This window comes from Euphorbia lathyris, chromosome 6, assembly GCF_963576675.1.
Source record: "Euphorbia lathyris chromosome 6, ddEupLath1.1, whole genome shotgun sequence".
Lineage (NCBI taxonomy): Eukaryota > Viridiplantae > Streptophyta > Magnoliopsida > Malpighiales > Euphorbiaceae > Euphorbia > Euphorbia lathyris.
In genome coordinates this window covers 9,926,076-9,945,547 of record NC_088915.1, presented here as the reverse complement: position 1 = coordinate 9,945,547, position 19,472 = coordinate 9,926,076, and the positions used below count along the sequence as shown (strand labels likewise).

Below are 19,472 nucleotides of genomic sequence, written 5' to 3'. Positions count from 1 at the left end.
TCATAAATAAACTCTAAAATAAAAATAAAAATAAAATATTATATTATATTTTAGATGTAAGATTTGAACACCAACCTTTTGTTCTTCAACCATTAAGTGATACCACTAATCTACTTTATTTTTATTGATTAAGGTTAAATTTGTTCAATTTTTAAATGAATGATTTATTAAATTTATACTTTGTTAAATTTGTAATTTTTTTGTTTTATTTATTGATTCTTAACGGATAAGAGTACCCGCGGGTATAATTAAATGGAACGGATATGAGATGCAAAATATATATCTGTTAGGGTAATGAGATGGGTACGGGTAATTAAAAAAATAAAAGGATAAGGGTTTGAGATTGACACTACCCACGGGTAGCCTACCTGTTATCATCCCTAGTTTAGACTGCATTTAGGGCCCGTTTGTTTTACCTATTGTTTGCTGTTGCTGTTTGCTGTTACGGTTTGCTGTTGCTGTTTCCTGTTTCCTGTTTGAAAATGCTGCTTTTCCAAAAAGCAGAGATTCTCTGCTTTTGCAAAAGGCTATTTTTCAGGTGTAAAAGGCAAACAAGATGTCACTAACCAAACACTTAATGCTGCTTTTCAACTGTAAAAGACAAACATGAGAAGTCTAACCAAACACCTAAAACTCTGTCTTTTAAAATGAAAAGGCAAACAAGAGGTGAAAAGTAGGTAAACAAACGCCACCTTACTAACAGAATGAACCAGAAAGTACCAATTTGTAAACTTGTAAACCACGTACGTAGTTTATGTTTGAAAATGAACCAAACTACATGATTTATTTTTATAATTTTCTCTAATGTAATTCTAATGTTATAACTGATATAATTAAAGGACTAATATCGGTGAGTTGGGTTAATATATATTAGGCTTAATAGGCATCCAACCCTCTAAACTTGTAACTTTTTTTCACCTGGCCCCCTCAACTTAGGGAACAACCTCTCAACCCCCTCAACTCTCCAAAAATATCACATACAACCCCTTACACCCCTATGTTCGGTCAAAATATTGACTCATGTAGAAAACGCGTTTGACTGTTGAGCACACCAATACCACGTGTCATTTTTATAATAATCACTTGGATACATTTCACCTCGACGACCACTACCGCCAACCTCAGCACCTCGATAAGGATGCGACGACAAACAGCGACAGCACCTCGCACGAATATGGAAAAATTTAATAAAAAAATGACACGTGACATTGGTGAGGTCAACAGTCAAGCACGTTTTCTACACGGGTTAATATTTTGACCGAACATAGTGGTGTAAGGGGTTATACGTGATGTTTTTGGAGAGTTGAGCGGGTTGAGAGGATGTCTCCTAAGTTGAGGGGACCAGGTGAAAAAAAGTTACAAGTTTAGAGGGTTGAGTGCCTATTAAGCCTATATATTATCATTAAGAAAAGCGTCAATAGTATCATTACAAACTAAGCTCCAAATGGCTACGTCCCAAATGGCAGCCGTACAATCCTCCAAAAGGATAATTAGAGAACTTATGTCCTCTACCCAAAAAAATTAAACTATGAGCTACTTTTTTCTCCTCCCTTAACCTAAACATAATAACATCTTTACAAAAGATTGTTTCTCGAGTCACGAATCTACGTAATTATTTATCGAGTCATGAATTAGATGTGTACTAATTTCATGACCAATTCAATGGTTATTGGATAAAAAAAATCAATTAAATCTAATCAAAGAATGAATTCATGAATTGCTTGTTAATAACCAAATTCGATTCATGGATAATGCATAAGGTTGGATTGTTTATCAACAATTAATGAATTAATTTCATTCAAACTCATTATTTTTCAATGTATCACATTTAGAAAAAAAAAAGAAAAAACATGCAAAACGAAAAATAATAATATGAAAACGTGAAAAGCGGGCAACAAATGGAAAAATAGAAAAAACATAACAAACGTGAAAATATAACAAAACAGAATACATGAAAACCAAAAATTTGTAGGAAACAAAAAAATAGAGAAAATAAACAAAACAGAAAAAACGGAAAAACGTAACAAATGGAAAAGCAGAAAAGGTGAATATATAAAAAAACATGAAAAGCAAAAAACGTGAAAACAGAAGAAATGAAAAGAAAAAAAAAGGAATTAATTGATATTGTTTTTTTTTTGTTTTTTTATGCATTTTCCTGTTTTTTTTTATCATTTTATTTTTTTAACGCTTTTTCATTTTTGTTTTTTTACCGTTATCTTATTATTTTTTCTTCTCCCGTCCCACAATTTTAAATATGTTAATAAAATTAAAATCGATATGATTTAGAAATATTAAGTTAAAATTTTTTCTTTATAAAAAAAAAGTTAAAATTTTTTCAATCCATGGCCAAATATGTGCTTCTAAAATATTTTTACATGTGTCCAATCACGAAATTAGGGGTAAACTACTAGTATACAATATTTACCTCATATCATATTTTATTCTTAACATTTGGACCATGAGCAATTTTATCCTTAACGTTGGAAGCCAAGAGTAATTTTATTCCTAACGTTGATAAATTAGGTCAATTTGAAAAATAATTCATCAAACTGTCTTCTCGATCGTGAATCTTGTTATCTACACTTCACAACGTACGTTATTTTACCAGTAACAAATACAGATATATGTCGGGATGTAAAAAAAACATACTATCTTTTTGTACAAATTAGACAAAAAAAAATTCAAAAAATTCACCATATTTATAAATATTAATCTCTAATTCTATTATTAAAGTATAAAAAATATGAAATCTTTTCTTTATAACGAATTGTTATGCAATTGGTGCAAATAAAAAACAAAAATATCCGTGTTTTATAATAATGTCTGAAATTAATCCAATTTATCAACGATAGAGATAAAATTGTTCTTGATTTCTAATGTTAAGAGTAAAATCATACCATTTTAAAACGTAAAATTGTTCGGGCGAAAATTTATTTTTTCTGATAAATGTCTATTAAGCCAAATTCATGAGAAGCATATCCGGACACCAAAATTTGAATTCAAAGAAGATGGACATAAACTAGTTGTCGTCTCTCCTCCTTGAAAATTCTGGGATGAACCTAACATTAACATACTCTCTTCACCCCTATGCATCATCACCTCCGATTACTATCCCTTTCCACCGCCATAACCTCCGTTTCCTCTTCTCCACCTCTCAAGGTTCATTTCATTTCCATTTTAAACCACAATAACAAATTTTGATAATAGTCTCTTACCGTTTTTGTGTTACGCCTCCTCTTTCTCAGTTGCACTTGAAGACGGTAAACGGATTGCTAGGAGTCAGAGATTGCTTCGTTTTCCTTGCTCTGCTATCAGAGCTGTAGATGGAGGACATCCGTTGCCCTGGGATGAGAAACCCTATGAAATTACGCCTACTGGAGACAAGGCATACTTAGACGAGGAAGATGTAGTTGCTTTTCTTGATCCTCCTAATGATTTGATTCCTCTTGAACCTGCTTCTTATAATCCAGCTGCATATTTATGGTGAGTGAGTTGTTTGTACTATTTCTGCTCATTTCGGTGGTAATGGCGGTAGTGGTGTCTTTATGATTGCGGTTTTCCGACTTCAGTTCAAACAGGTTAAATTAACTTAGGGATGATGAACTATCTGGTGAATTATGCCTTTATAGATTCCTTAATAGATGATGAACTTGTGGATTTTTTGTTATACATTTATACTATGCTATTAGATGATATTTTCGTGGTATAGGATAACTGTCATATTATTATTTTGCTTTTTAAGCAGGATAAAATTGGAATCAGAATTGTTGCATTCGTTAATTCATTTGCATGTGCATTACAAGCATAATCAGGCCTAAGGTAATGTTTTAGCTCTGGACTGACATGTAGCAACATTGTGTCTGGCCTTTGGGCATTGGGGGTGGTTGCTTTCAAGGTGACTGGTGTACTTATTAGGAATTAGGAAGCAAAAACGAGATGTTCTGAGTTCTTAAAATCGAATATTGAATGTAACTATGGATTATCAGTTTCTAAATGTGTGGCAGAGTAACCCACACTCTAATTCAGTAGTTTTGACTGACAAATTAGTGTCCTCATTCATCAACCTAAACTGCATTCAGATATCTTTGACTATATGCAAACTGCAAATTTGAGATTTGCTGATTTGAACTCATTTCAACTGAAAGATAACTTTTGTCGCTCTTCTCCGAGAGAGGAGCACATCATCCACCATCTTCTTCTTCTTGTAGTTGCACATACGGTTGCCTATGTTGCATGGAAACTCCTCTTCATTAGCTTTTCCGTGTTTCTCATATCCGTTTCCGTGTAACATAGCTGGTTTATAGTGGAGGGCCTTGCTGTCTCTTTGCAAGGGGTTGACCGTATATATCTTTTGCCCACTCCTCGATATTCATTGCTAAACATTATTACATACTGCTGATGTGCACATAGGCAAGCAAAGAAATATCAATGTGCCTGTATCTTCTAATATACTACAGCTTTAGATTTAGCCTTCTTTTCAGGCCATGCACCACATGTTTAAATTTATTGAATTTATGGCCCAGGCCCATATATTCTCTGATTAATTTTGATTTGTCTTGATCTTCAGGAAAAAAATTGAGGACATTCCTGAAGACAGGCGTCATAGGCTGCTGGCATTGTTAAAACCCAGGTTATTGTAGCAGTTATGATTATTTTTTTCTTAAGTTTATTGAGCTTCCTTAAAAAAAGAAATTAGTAAGTTACATGAAGTTTATTATCTTCGATTGTTTTGTAAATGTTTTGGTAGTGTTTTAGCATATCTTCCTTCTTCTTTTTCATTCTATCCAATAAGATTGGTTTTGCTAATCTATGGAAGTAAAGAATCATAATTTACTGGAGTATTTTTGAATTATTTATATGATCATTTATATGATGGGGAAAACGTTATGTAGGCTTATATCAAGAGCTTGGCAGATAGCTGGCACACGTTATGAGGATCCTAAGTTGGCTAAGAAATGTGCATCCAACTTGTTATCTGGTAGAGATGATGAAACATCGATTGAATTTTACAATTGCCGAAGCAGTGGAGGTAAATTATTTGAATGTTGTCGCCGTTTATGCAGTTGGATGTATATTCCTGCATACTAATTTAGGACTAGTTTATGTAGTATGTGGTCATTGGTGTTAAAAGAATTATTTTTGAATGTGATAGCTGTAGTCAATTGTCAATACCTGGCTTTACCAAATATTTGGTGTATATATACTGTGATGTACTCATGTTTTTTCTTTTACTCATATTTCATGTGCCATAAATGTTTGAAAAGAGAGAAAAATAAGTACCTTCGCTCTGAGTGTCTTCCTTTCACTTTATTATTTAGGGACATCGGGTAGGAAAGAAGAGAAAAGAAGGGAGGGGAGATTGCTTGGGTGGTGGGATAAAGATGCTAAAGGCCACAGATAGGAGTTGTTAGGGGGTTATAGCAAGATATGTGTGGTTGCTGCCAGTAGCAAAATGCGCTGAGCAACAACTAGGTGGATACCACTTGCTGTGAATGACTCGTGGCTACCTTTTGGACACATTGATAACTTTGAAAGATAGATGGGACCTGCTTTATTAGCCTTATATTGATAAACTATGCTAAACTCCAAAGTCATTCCAGTGATTTAAATATTAAGCCTTAAATGAATTGCGCATGTGTTTGTAGTCATTTTACCTTTATCAAATTTCAATTCCCGCCATCCTTTAAATGACGTTTTGATACTGATATGGAACATTAATGGTTAGGACCTTGGCCTATTGCTTGGATGAAATCCTTCAAAAAGGTCAGTTCTGAACTCATTTTTGTGGTGAAATGTGATAGCTATGATTTTCTTGTACTTTTCATTTTCTATTTGTCTCTTTGTCACATTTTATGCAATACCAGAGTTATGCTTTTCTGATGCAACTTTTTTGGGCTTCTCAGGCCATATTCCGTTGCAACAATGGAAATACTTTTGGAAGATTGATCGGTAAGTTCACTGTGTTCAAGATAAGTGCATTACATACTCTGATTTTGTTATGCGAGACAGAAGCTGAGTTTAGGATTTCAATGAGTTCTGGTCCTTTTCAATTGAAATGCTGCAAGCAAGTTCTTGATCTTTTTAAGGAAGTTTAAGTCTTATAGAGGACCACAGCATAATTATGTCACGAGTGTTTGAGAAAATGTATCATACAAAGAGGTGGAAATGGCAGTTCAGCTTGCCATGCAAACAGAGGGTTATTTGTTTCTAAAATTTTGCTGGTGTTTGGCACTTGAGGAATTGCCCCTCAACTCTTACTCTCACTCTCACTCACACTCATACTTGATACTATCACAGATTCTATAGGGCCTTTGGAAAATAAAGATGTATAAAATTTTGATAGTTTCATGCTCTTGCGAATGATTCAGTTATCTGTACATCAAGTCCATTCTTTTAATATATTTCCATTCCTTTATATAAGTCATTCTAGGAGTTTTCACACAAATTAAGAAATATAATTAATATAGAGTCAAATTAATGAATTTAGATTGGTTAATTAACAAAAACTTACCTCTCATGTAATGGTTGGGGAATAAGCCTTGGAATGTTAAAGAACACATGGGCCAACACAAAAATGTAATGCTTGGACCGAAAAAGTAAACTAAAATTTTTTGGAAAACTAAAACGACTTATATTTGGGAAAAAAAACTCACTTGCTAGAATGACTTATAAAGTGGAATGGAGGGTTTTTTGAATGCATATTTGTCTGCACTATGTGCTGCCTGTATAAGCAGTTTGTTTTTAGCATATCAGATTTTTGCATTTGCTTTGGGTCGGCTCTTACTACAAAGAGGGAGACAATGTACCAGGCTTCTTCTAAGATTAGCATAACAAGTGAAACAAACCTTACCAACTGGAAAATTTTCGTGATCATGTAATTGCTGCATATGTTTAAACATTTTGGATTGATCTTTCGGCTATCTTGCTTTTGTTTGGTTTTCTTTCTGCTGTCTGGTTAGTATTTGTATCAAATGTAGAACACATTTTCATTTTTTTGGGTTAATAAGCTAACTTTTACTTATTTTAGACTTCTGTGTATTTTCTTATTTTCTCAAGTTAGCGAGCCTTGGCGCAACGGTAAACGTTGTTGTCGTGTGACTGAGAGGTCACGGGTTCGAGTCTTAGGAGCGGCCTCTTGCCAAAAAATTGGCAAGGAAAGGCTTGCCCCCAGTACATCCTTGTGGTGGGACCCCTCCCTGGACCCTCGCTTAAACGGGGACGCGTAGTGCACCGGGCCACCCTCAAGTTAGCTTAGTCCTACCGTTCCTCAACTGATGGCAGTAATACATGAACAGGTGGGTCCATTGTGGCGCAATTTTCAAATACTTTAAGTCCATTGTATTTTAAGGTAATGCAAAGGAGGGAAGTAATGTCAACAGAGCAGCCATGTGATTTGGCATATGAAATGGGGGATGGACACTTAACTGTTGATAATTATCCTCAAGGTTTTCCAACGCCAGGTGAGATTTCTCTGTGATTTTATAATCTGTATGTTTTGGTTCCTATCTATAATTAAGATATAAAAGTTTCTCATGCATTCTTTTTCTTTTTATTTTCTTGTCATAAAGTTGTAACTGCTGAGATAACAATGCTTATCTTGTATTTGCTTTGAAGTCTAAACAATCGGGATGTTTTGTTGAACAAATTAACTCAACTTAGCATTTGTTTTGGCTGTCTTATATGAAATTCTAACTAATGTCTTCTTGATTCATCATTGCTGACCTTATAGAATAGATTTAAAAATGCTGTTATGGCTGCAGCCAATTTTTCTTAGTCATTGGTGACAGATCAACGATTTTGTGTGCAGGAGGTTCGAATGAGCCAACTATAGGTGTGTGATAGGTTTTTAAAGCCAAGTATGGGTGTGTGATAGCTTATTTTAAAAGTTCAGGGGCCAATAGGCAAAATTTGCCAAGTTTAAGGGTGTAAATATGCATCAAGCCAAATTTTAACTTCTTCAATTTCTTCAACTTCTCTAGGCTTTTATGAATACATATGCCTTTGTTATGTTTCATGCCATCCATCTTGCTCTAATCGTATGATTAACAATCTTTTCGCATATCACCATTTGTCTTATTCACTAGAAGTCTACATAAAATGTATATTTGTGAAATTTCTGCACCGTCTTGAAGCTAGATTCACCTTTCTCCCCCGGGAACAGGCTGGTTAATTCTTAATCTAGGATGTCAATAATTTGCAAGGTTTGTCATGTTTATTATTAGCATATGAATCTATAGAATTAGCTATCTAAGTTTTCATTTATTGCCTAGTTATGGATCTCTCCTTCTAGTATGGCGAGACATTCAAATTCTACCTTCTCTTCCCTCCAAAATAAAACGGTTTTGGTAAGAAGAAAAGTTTCAGATAGGGATGTGCATTATTCAATAAAAACCGAATTATCGAATCGATTCAATTCGGTTTTTTGGTTCAGGTTATTTAGCTTTTCAGTTTGGGATTGGTTATAGTTTTAGGAATATTTCTGTTTTTTTTTTTTTAATTTGGTTCAGTATGGAAAAAGTGTAAAAAACCAAACCAAACCATATTACTTATATTATGCATTTCTATGTATATGTATATATACACATTTGATTTTAGGAATTTAATTTTCATTTATTGTTGTTGAGATAATGATCCAAAATAGGTGTATTTTGAAAGTATTTTAAATTTTTTTGTTGTTGACAAATTAATTGATGAAATATAGTGATTTTTATTTTGTTGTTTCTTTTAAAGGATATTTGCTGTTTTTATTTTTATCTAAATTCGTTTCTCTTTTGAACTGAATATTGTGGTTTGGTTATATTTTTGTTTTACATGCTATTTGGTGCAGTGTCTGTTAATTATTTGGGTAATACAGTATTCAGATTTTTTGGTCCGGTGCACACCCTACCTGACTGACTGTTTACGATGACACAGATATAAAGCCGCTACCAAATCATCATCTTATGTTGTGTTGTTATCTTTTTACCCTTTTATAAGAAATCTAACCGAACTCGGAAAATATGAAAAAAACTTGCAGCAAAGCATCCATATCCATTCAATGATGAGGTTATCATATATGTTCGTCATATTGGACCTGGAGTTTTAGTAGGGCAAGCATGGCAAGAAGGAAAGGAATTAAAGCAAGTGCCTAAGAAGCTATGCGGTGAGATTTTAATGGTTAAAGAGTACGGTGCATCTGCCTCTTCTCATCTCTGAATAAAAATCTCATGTAAGCTTCTGATAACACCATCATGTTGAGAATTGGCAAAGTTATTGAGCACACAATTAGAAAACTACTAGATGTATACATGCTTCACTGCTAACGCTAAGGTATTAAAATAGATAGGCTCTTCGATTATTAGATGCTATGTTGCACGGACACTTCTAGTTAGTAGCGTTTCTGCATTTCGTGTCTTGTGTCCATTTCCGTGTCCGTGCGACATAGAGAAGATGTTTATGTGGCTTCTGATCATGCTTACTGATTTTGACCTTGAATGTAGCAGATTCTCGCAATGCCTTCTAATATAGTATCACATAAAAATGTTTTGCTGATATTTTTAGGGTATTGTTAAACCCAGCCCCAATTTCCCACCCCTAGCCCCGTGAAAGGACGAAATTACCCTTTCATGGGTTTTGGGGTGGAAAAAGCTATTTTTTTTGCTCTCTCGATACACGGGCGTATGGACATCACGCCTCACCTCATGGTGGGGCGTGTGAACATCACGCCTCACCGTGTGGTCGGGCGTGATAGCCCCACGCCACACCGTGTGGTCGGACGTGCCCACGTCCGACCACACGGTGTGGCGTGGGGCTATCACGCCCGTGTATCGAGAGAGCAAAAAAAAAATAGCTTATGAATCCCGTAAATAGGCCGTTAAACCCGTAAATAGTCCGTTAAGCCCGTAACTACATAAATGTACTTAACAAAAAAAATTTAAAAACATAAAAATTAAAATAAACATTAATAAACATAAACATTTATAAACGTAATAGAGTAAATTTAATATCTACAACAAAAAGTGTTTAAATGTATGAATGTCTACGACCAGAAATATCTATATCACGCAATCTCGTATGCCGTGGTGTATCATCCTCGTCGTCCATATCTAGACGACGAGCAGATTACGGGATGGATTTCCCACCCCTAGTAGGCCGCTCCGTCTACAACAAAAATTACACTAAATTAATAAAATTGTAAATAATGTAAATTATACTAAATTTATAAAATTATGCTAAAATACTACTAAATTAATAAAATTATAATAAAGTTATACTCAATTTATACTAAATTATAAAAAAATTACACTAAATTACTAAAATGTTTACTAAAATTAAACTAAAATTACACTAAATTACTAAAATTTTAAAAAATATTAATTTTTATACTAAAATTTATACTAAATGTTTACTAAAATTAAACTAAAATTACACTAAATTACTAAAATTTTAAAAAATATTAATTTTTAATAAAAAAAAGGGGGCGTAAGGGAATCACGCCCGAACCATTGGTCGGGTGTATGCGCATCATGCCCTATCAGTGGTTAGGGCGTATGCGTATCACGCCCTACCATTGGTTCGGGCATGTGGCTATCACGCCCGCACCACTGGTCGGGCGTGATACGCATACGCCCGAACCGCAGATCGGGCGTGATGTTCATACGCCCGACTGCGATTCCGGCCGAATTTTTAAAAACCACAACAGATTCAATTCGATGCAAAAATCAACGAAATAAAGCGGTAAATCTTACCATTTTAGCTTTTCCTTTACGGTTTCTATCACCATCCGTGATTCGGTTCACTAATTTGTCCGGATTTGAGCAAAAATCGTTTCGGCTTCTTGAGAGGTTTTGGGTTTTTTGAAATTTAGTGCAAAGGGTATTTCGGTCTATTCACGGGGCTAGAAGTATAAATTTAGGGCTGGGTTTAGTAAATCACTATTTTTAGGGTAAATTACATTCATGCCCTCTAAACTATGGAGCTATGAACAGTGTTGCCCGTGAACTTCAAATTTCTTGACAACATTTTTTTGAATTTTGGTCACATTAAAAAGTCGACGAGAATCCATTAAGAATTTAATTACATTATTGTATCTTTTCTATTTATCACTATAAATTATGGTCATAGTTATTTTACCTTCATATATGAAGGAAGAGTCAAAGAACAAGCGTAAAAAACGAGTTATATGAGGGTACAATAGGTATTTGACTATAAATTACTATAATTTATAGTGTCATGGAACAAAAAAAGAGGGGATGACATAGTTAAATTTATCCATGTCATTATTTTATCAAAATTTTATGGATTTTTATGTAATCAAATGAAATTTAGGGATCATGCTGTTAATAGAACTAAATTCAAGGGACATGAATGTATTTTGCCCTATATTTTAGTAGTGTGTGCAGTTAATGGATACAAGAATGGATGCAAATGCTTGTGATTAAGCATTTCCAATAGTCTCTCCTCATCGAGTGCTTCATGATGTAGCCATGGTTCCGACAACTATCAAAAAAATGTTCGTGAGTGTTTGAAATTTTCAAGGTTGCTACTTTTTATGAACCTTTTGTTAATGTTGCTTAACTTTTTTTATATTAAAAAAACGATTTAATCGGTACATTTTTATAATAATATTTATAATTATAATAAATTACAGGGTAAATGATTTATTAGTCCCTTCCTTTTTACTTAACACATTGTTTAGTTCCCGTATTTTGAAAAACACATTATAAGATCCATATTTTTTGTCAATATTAACCATTTGGTCTTTTTGCGTAGTTTTTTTAGATTTTTAATTAAACATATCTTAGCTTTCAAGACATGCATAGTAAATATAAAATGTTTATGTTACTATGTTATTTTCTGTATGTCTGTTTATGTCAAATATAACGGCTAAAAATCTAGGCAGAAGGACCAAAGAGTTAATATTGATAAAAGATAGGAATGTGATTAAATAGTGTATTATGTAAAAAAAAAGGGACGAATAAATTATTTACTCTAAATTATATATAGGGTAATGATTTGTGGGGCTATAGTGTTAACTTTGAAGTTTCTTATGATTCCCTTATATAAGTCATTTTAGATATTTCAAATTAATTAAAAAATATAAATAATATAGAGTTAAATTAATGAATTTGCACTGGTTAATTAAATTAAAATTAAAACTAGAATAATTTATATTTGGAAAAAAAAATAATTTGTTAGAATAACTTATAAAAGGAAATGAATAAAATATTTTAATATAATATGATAAGTTTTGACACTTTCTTTTATATAGCACACTCGATTGGAGATGCTTTTAGAAGCATGATTTTTATGATTTTTTTGTTAGTGATTGTTTACTCATTCCTTTTATCAATTAGAAAGTTTGCTTTAATATGACTGTATTCTTGAAAATTTATTCTTTGTCCAGGCGAAAAAAAGAAAAAAAGGGACTCTTTAATATAAAAAATTGTATGTAAAAGTTCAAAATATATTCCAATAAATAACAAACAAAAAATATTTTATTAATAAGTGTACTACATTATATTGTTACATTCACTAAATACGTTTGTTTATCTAAAAAAAATATTTCATAATTTTTTTAAATTAGTCGTCATCTCAATTTATATTTAAAAATTCAATTGAACATCTTTTAAATGTAAAATATCAATTATTTTGCACTTTTAAAACTTAAATGGTATATTTACACTGTATATACATGTAACCATTTTTCATAAAAATTTATGGATTTTTTCTTATAAAGTAACAAATTTAAGTAAATTTAATCCAACTTTACATAAATTATCTCTAAAAATAAGGGTTTTATGTAAAACTTTTTTTTTTTTTTTGGTAAACTATCAACTTTACTACAATTAAATAACGAGTCAATTAAGAAATACAAATGGCTCAAATGGTTAAGATATTAGCTCATGTTTCATAGACAGGCTGTTTGTCTTAAGAGTCAGAATCTCATTAAAGCCATCTTGAGGCTTCGTCCTGCCTTCGATTCTCTTACCTTCTCCCATATTTATAGGGAGCAAAACCGCGTGGCGGATCGCTTGGCAGCTGCTGGGCATGTGGGGATGTTAGGTGTTTCTACCCTTTCCGTTCCTCCTTCTTTTCTGTTACCTTCTCTTCTTGAGGATAGGATTGGGGTCAGTCTTCCTAGACTGATCCCGGGTTAGGTTTTTGTTTGTTTGTTTTTTTTTCTTCCCTTCTTACCAAAAAAAAAAATAACGAGTCAATTTTCTTATAGATAACGGTAAATTTGATTTTACATAATAATGTTAGGTGTAAATGTATACTTCCTTAAAAATGATAGGAGTTAGATTTGCAATTTATTTCACAAATTCATATTAATATGCGACTGAATATTGTATAAATTTTAATGAGATGCTATAAACCAATAATATTAAATAATTAATCATCTAATTTGATGCAACCTTATGCTTCTTACTTTTCTTTTCGTAGTTAATAATTTTTTTTTTTAAATTAACAAATGCGTATACTATACACCCAATCGACGTATAGTATAATCTCCTATGTTAAGCCGAACATCTACATAGATAGATCAACTTATTAAATATCTTACGTGATAACTATTTAAAGGTATGAGAAATTATAGAACTAAATCTCGCCTTGAGATATAGAGGTGGAGACATGGAACCACTCTAACCAGGGGTGGTTCCGGCTTCCCTGTCTCCACAAACTTTGATTAAGTGGGGATGTTAAATTAATGATTCGATTAAACTGTGATTGGATATTTGATAAATTGGAGATTTGACCTAGAATCTTGATTGAGTATTTTATAAATTGGTTATTTGACCTAGAATTTTGCTTGGGTATTTAATAAATTGGGATATGATTAATACAAAATTAACTCGTTGAGGTTGTATTTAATTAAGATTTAGAGTGATTAATTAACTCATTGCGTTTGTATTTAATTAAGATTTCGAGTGATTAATTAACTCACTGCGTTTTTATTTAATTACAAAATTCAACTAGATTAATATATGATAGACAATAAATTTTCTAAAGTTTGTTAAAAACGATTCAACCCTGCTTTGTAGTCCAAATCTAGAATTTTTTTTTAGTAAGTTAGATTTAGAATTTTTTTTACACACGCAACTATAAAATCGGTCCCTTTATTGACTAATCCTATATTCGTCACTGTATATATGTGTTTTAAAACTGATAAAATTCAATAGATTGAATTTGGACCAAAATAAACAATATCACATGATATTGTATCAAACTAGTAATAACTGGCCATTCACATACAATACAATGTTATAAAATAAATAAAAAAATATAAATATAATTTTAATTAGCTTGAGCATTTGGAATTAATTTACATAATTTTATTAATATAATTTTAATTTATAATAATAGATTAATTTAAATTTAGTTTCAAACAATAACAAACAATTTTTACTCCCAACTTACACCTACATCATAATAGCGATTTCACTTGTTATATAGTTACTCACTCACGTTTACAACTAGAAACAATTTTACTCCTGACGTTTAAAATGATGTAATTTTATCTCTAGAAGCTAAAAACAATTTTACTCTTAATATTGATAAATTGGATCAATTTGATAACAATTCACCAAACTGTCTTCTCGGTCTTGAATCTTGTCATCTACACTTTATATTTGTGTCATTTTATCACTAGTTAGTAACAGATCACAAACATATGACTAGATGTGAATTTTTTTTTGTAAAATTATACTGTATTTTGTACGAGTTCGAGAAAAAAATTACAAATATTTCACCTAATTTAAAAATATTAATCTCCAATTGATATACGGTTTGTGCAAAATAAAAAATAAAATATGTGTTTTATAGTAACGATGACCGACTGAAATTAACTCATCCTGCCAACATTAAAAGTAAAATTATTTTTGGCTACCAATCTTAAAGATAAAACTACTTCTGACTACAAACATTAGAGGGTATTTTTACACTTTATTCCTTGAAAATTAAATATGCTCATCAATATATAATATAAATATAATATTATTTTATATTAGCAAACGAGTATACTATACACCCAGACATATAGTATAATCTCCATGTTATAAATGTAACAAAATTATAATTTATTTTACCTGATCAGTGATTGACCAAGTGATTTTCATATGGTGCAGATTAATAAAATCCTAGATCTAACGGTGATTGACCAAATTCACTTAGTCAATCACTGACCAGTTGAAAACTATTGTTTATTTTATATTAACAAACGGGACAAACGGGTATACTACACGTCGGACATATAGTATTATCTCCTATATTATAATTGTAGAAAAAATATAATCATATAATGCAACCTTATGGTTTCTTACTTTTCTTTTCATAGTTAATAAAATTTATTTTATATTAACAAACGGATCTTAGATTGAACAGTTTTAGGAATGATGTAAAAATCTAAAATCTCACTACGGAATGCAATTAGATTTAACGAAGCTTTCATCCATCTACATAATTTTAGGATGCTTCAATCCAAGGATAACAAAATTTGGACTCAAAATCCTAAAAAATAAAATCAAAATATTACTTCCGACACATCGTCAAAATCTCTCAAAGTATCCAGCATCTGTTGATAATCCTTCAATGCAGACTTCAAACAAGAACGGACTAACAATAAAAAAACAAAATGTCCACCGGATGCAATTTGCAGCGGTATCAACGGGAACTGGATGCTGCGATGAATCCGTCTTCCAGCACACTGAAATCAGAGTAATATTACATACAGTTCAAAATATGTCCCTCTCTGCTATAAAATACACCACATTGATGATAAAAAGGACATTCGGATCAAAAACATAAAACAAAATAAACACCTTATTCTTTTCGTTGATAACATTCTGACCCGGACCCAGCTCAAAGTTATCCGAGAACTTATCAGATATGCACCTGCTAACTAAAATCCTTGATCCCTCTACCATTATATTGGTAAAGAAATACAAGTTAAGAGAGTTAAAAGAATCCATTTAAACCATAGGCATAAACTGAAATTAAATTGTAAGAAACAAAGAAAATGATCTCACGTTGATTTTCGTTTAATTGAACTGAAAAACTGAGATAGCAAAACTCTGACAAAAAAAAAAAAAAAACTAGATTTTCGTTTAATTCATACACATATATGTACAAATTACATACTCCCACATGTGACCTGAGAAAGTAAAAGTTTACTGGATGTTTGCAACATAACATTCATGATTGAAATTAGAGTGTTTCCTATATCTTGAATTTAGACATTATCAACTGATGATATGAGAACTCATGGAAACAAACAAACAACTGATGAAATAACAATAACAAAGAAGGAAAATTAGAATTAAAGGAAACAAACAGTAGGTAATCGCAGCAGAGAACTTCGATTCTGTCCCAAGCATAAAGCCGAGCCTTAATTCTTCTCCCTATAGCTCAACGAATCACCACATGACCCTGCTCCTTTTTCTGTCTGAAACATACTCGAGTCATAGGAATGATTTGTTTGGTCTAATCATCAAATGCATATCTGCAGTACATTTATAATAGCAATTTCACTTGATAACACTAAACTAAACAATAAAGAATCCATACAGCAGAAAAGAGAATGATTGCAAAGTTTCGAGTCATAGGAATAGTTGGAACGTTATAGCATGACCCTTTCGCACGGATATGATATGAGAAATCAACAAATGCAGTAATAATAACAAAGAAGGAAAATAGAGATAAAGGAAACAAACAGTAGATAATCGCAGCAGAGAACTTTGATTATGTCTGAAACATGACGCCGAGCCTCAATTCTTCTCCAATAGCTCAACCAGTTGTTGCCACATGACCCTGCTCCTTTTTTCATCTACAACATACTCTCGGCTACTAGAGGACTGATCACAGTCACCCTCTTCATCATCAGACTCGGAAGAACACACTAGATGCTCAAATAGCATCAAATCCAATACATAAATGACACTACCAATAGCAGAAGCCATTGAACAAAGTTGTACAAGTTGCACACAAAGATTATCATTAAGCTCAAATGTCTTTTTTACGAGCAATAACATCCTACAAAGAGTTGTGAATCTGTACAATCAACTAGTAGCTTCACGCACTTAATAGTAAATATTCTGGTACAAATAATTTAAAATAGCAAATCAATCATTTGTAAGCAGGCCTTGCATATGAAAATTTCAGCTCATCTTTCTGGCTGCTTATCCATAAACATATAAACTTACAGTAGTTTCAGGATGTCATTATTCTCTATAACCAGAGCTACTGTGGTATTATCGGCAGAGAAGCCCTTGCCACGCATTTCATGGATTAGTTGCGATGCCCTTGAAAAATCCTTGTGCCGGAGAAACCCATGGATAATGACGTTATAAGAGCAATTATTGGGTGAGATGCCATTCTCTTCCATTTTTCTGAAGACTTAGTATGCTTTATCCAACGATCTTCCTCTGCTTAGTCCATCAACTATTATATTAAACGTGTAAATATCGGGCTGCAATCCATCCATAGAAAGCCTTGAAATCAAATCCTTTGCATCTTCAACCCTTCCAACTTTAAACAAGCTATCAATTAAGGTACTATATATGAATATACCAGGCTTGAACTTGCTCATTTTCATTCTTTGAAATATGCCCATTGCAATTCTCAGGTGTCCACATTTACAAAAACCATTTATCAAAGTTGAGTAAGTTACTACATTGGGAGGACAAGCACTTGCACGCATGTATTTGAAAAGCTTTAGTGCTGCCCAAGGGTACCCAACACTGCATAACCCATGGATAAGAGAATTATAAGTATGATGGTTAGGAATTACACCTTTATCAAGCATTTCTTCCAGAAGTCCCACTGCCGCATCTATCCTTTTATGCTTACAGAACCAATTAATCAAGATACTATAAGTATGAACCTCGGGTTTACAATCCTTCTTTGCCATCAAATGAAACACTTTGTTTGCTCTACGCATTAGTCCATGTAAGCCATACCCATCTATTAAAGAATTATAAGTTACAACATTAGGTACTATGCCCCTTTCAATCATCCTGCTGAGCATACATTGAGCCTTCACTATCATTCCTTCTTTAAAGAGTTCATCGACCAATATGTTTAAAGTAACAACGTCTGGAGCTACATTTGTATGCAACATTCTATTGAACAACATGAAAGCTTCTTTCCAATTGTTGGACAAGCACAGACCATGAATTAAAGAACTGTAGGTAATAACATCAGGAGCTACATTCCTATCCAACATATCATTGAACAACACTAAAGCCTTTTCCCACTTGCTAATACAACATAGACCATGAATTAAAGAATTATAAGTGATAACATCTGGCGAAATACCTCGACTCCTAAGCTTCATAAAGATGTCAAATGCTTCTGTAACTAAGTTATGCTTGCAAAGACCATCAAGTATAGTATTATAAGTGACCACATCAGGCTCACAGCCTCTCTCATCCATTCTCTCCAGCAAAGAAATTGCAGCATACATATTACCAATTTTACTCAGCCCTTTTACAATAATATTGTATGTATATAAATTTGGTTGATAACCTAAAGCAGATACCTTATCAAACAAATCTACTGCATCATCGACTTTACCATCAATACATAACCCATCCATCAAAGTATTGAAGGTTATGATGTCAGGTTGAAAACCAAGCTTTAGAGCTTTACCCAAGATAGAGAACCCACAGTTAAGACGCTCTAAATGAGAGAAGCAATTAATTAGGATGTTAAAAGTATAAAGATCAGGCTTAATTCTCACCGATTCCATCTGCTTTGACAACAAAAGGGGAGACTGAAAATCTTTCATTCTAATGAGTGCAGACAACAATTTGTTGAATTCAATGACAGAAGGTTGGGGCTTCATACGAAGAAGCTGATGAAAGGAAGCGATAACTTCAGTGGAGGCAGCGGTTGAATTGTGAGTATGAAGAGGAGAAATAGAACCCAAAATCTGATAAAAGAAAGGAGGGAGAGGGGAATGTGAAGAGGGAGAAAGAAGAAAGCGTCTTGAGATGGAAGTGAGCATGGTGGCTGGAGATCTGAGAAATTTGGATAGCGGCGGCGATGTGGAAGGGAAATCCCAAATATAACTGCAGTTGAGGGTTTGGAAATCCCTAATATAACATCTGGCAAATGACATTTTCTCAATTTACAGGGGTAAATTACACCCATGGCCATGAACTTTACCCATTTAACATTATAGCCACCGAACTTTAATTTTTAACAGTGTGGCCACTGAACTTTACAGTTTTGAACACCAATGGCCACTCAACGCCTCAAATAACCATTGTCGGTCTCAAAATAAAAAATTCGAAGAGTTAATAACATTATAAGAAATTTTAATTCTTAAAAAATTTCGCTTTAAGGTCATTTAAATGTTGTTTGGTTAGGAGAGAGTGTGAATTTTTAGAGAGAGAAAGCTCAAAAAAATATGATTTTGGAAAATAAAAAAATGTGGTTGCATGGTAAATATCGTTATGTACAACTGTAATTCTTGAATATTTTCATTTTGA

The 19,472-nt window shown here is 32.8% G+C and overlaps 2 protein-coding genes across 3 annotated transcripts; one reads left to right on the top strand and one right to left on the bottom strand.

Moving 5' to 3' along the window:
* The first annotated feature begins 2,956 nt into the window (after positions 1-2,956).
* LOC136233215 (uncharacterized) lies at positions 2,957-9,531 on the top strand. Of its 2 annotated transcripts, none has more exons than XM_066022824.1 (8): positions 2,957-3,159; positions 3,246-3,483; positions 4,568-4,630; positions 4,893-5,029; positions 5,726-5,763; positions 5,904-5,949; positions 7,296-7,460; positions 7,808-8,985. In XM_066022824.1, the coding sequence occupies exons 1-8, from the start codon at positions 3,054-3,056 to the stop codon at positions 7,837-7,839; spliced, it is 825 nt and encodes a 274-aa protein (XP_065878896.1). In that variant the 5' UTR covers positions 2,957-3,053; the 3' UTR covers positions 7,840-8,985. The 2 variants fall into 2 exon arrangements, with proteins under 2 accessions (XP_065878896.1, XP_065878895.1); XM_066022823.1 differs by lacking the exon at positions 7,808-8,985 and adding an exon at positions 9,017-9,531 and having other exon boundaries at positions 2,960-3,159.
* A 5,863-nt stretch (positions 9,532-15,394) lies between these two features.
* On the bottom strand, positions 15,395-19,059 carry LOC136232694 (pentatricopeptide repeat-containing protein At1g62670, mitochondrial-like). Its single transcript, XM_066022052.1, has 2 exons — positions 15,801-19,059; positions 15,395-15,685 (listed from the first exon to the last, which is right to left on the bottom strand). Exon 1 carries the CDS (start codon positions 18,983-18,985, stop codon positions 17,375-17,377), a length of 1,611 nt encoding a protein of 536 aa, XP_065878124.1. The 5' UTR covers positions 18,986-19,059; the 3' UTR covers positions 15,395-15,685; positions 15,801-17,374.
* Between the last annotated feature and the right edge of the window lie 413 nt (positions 19,060-19,472).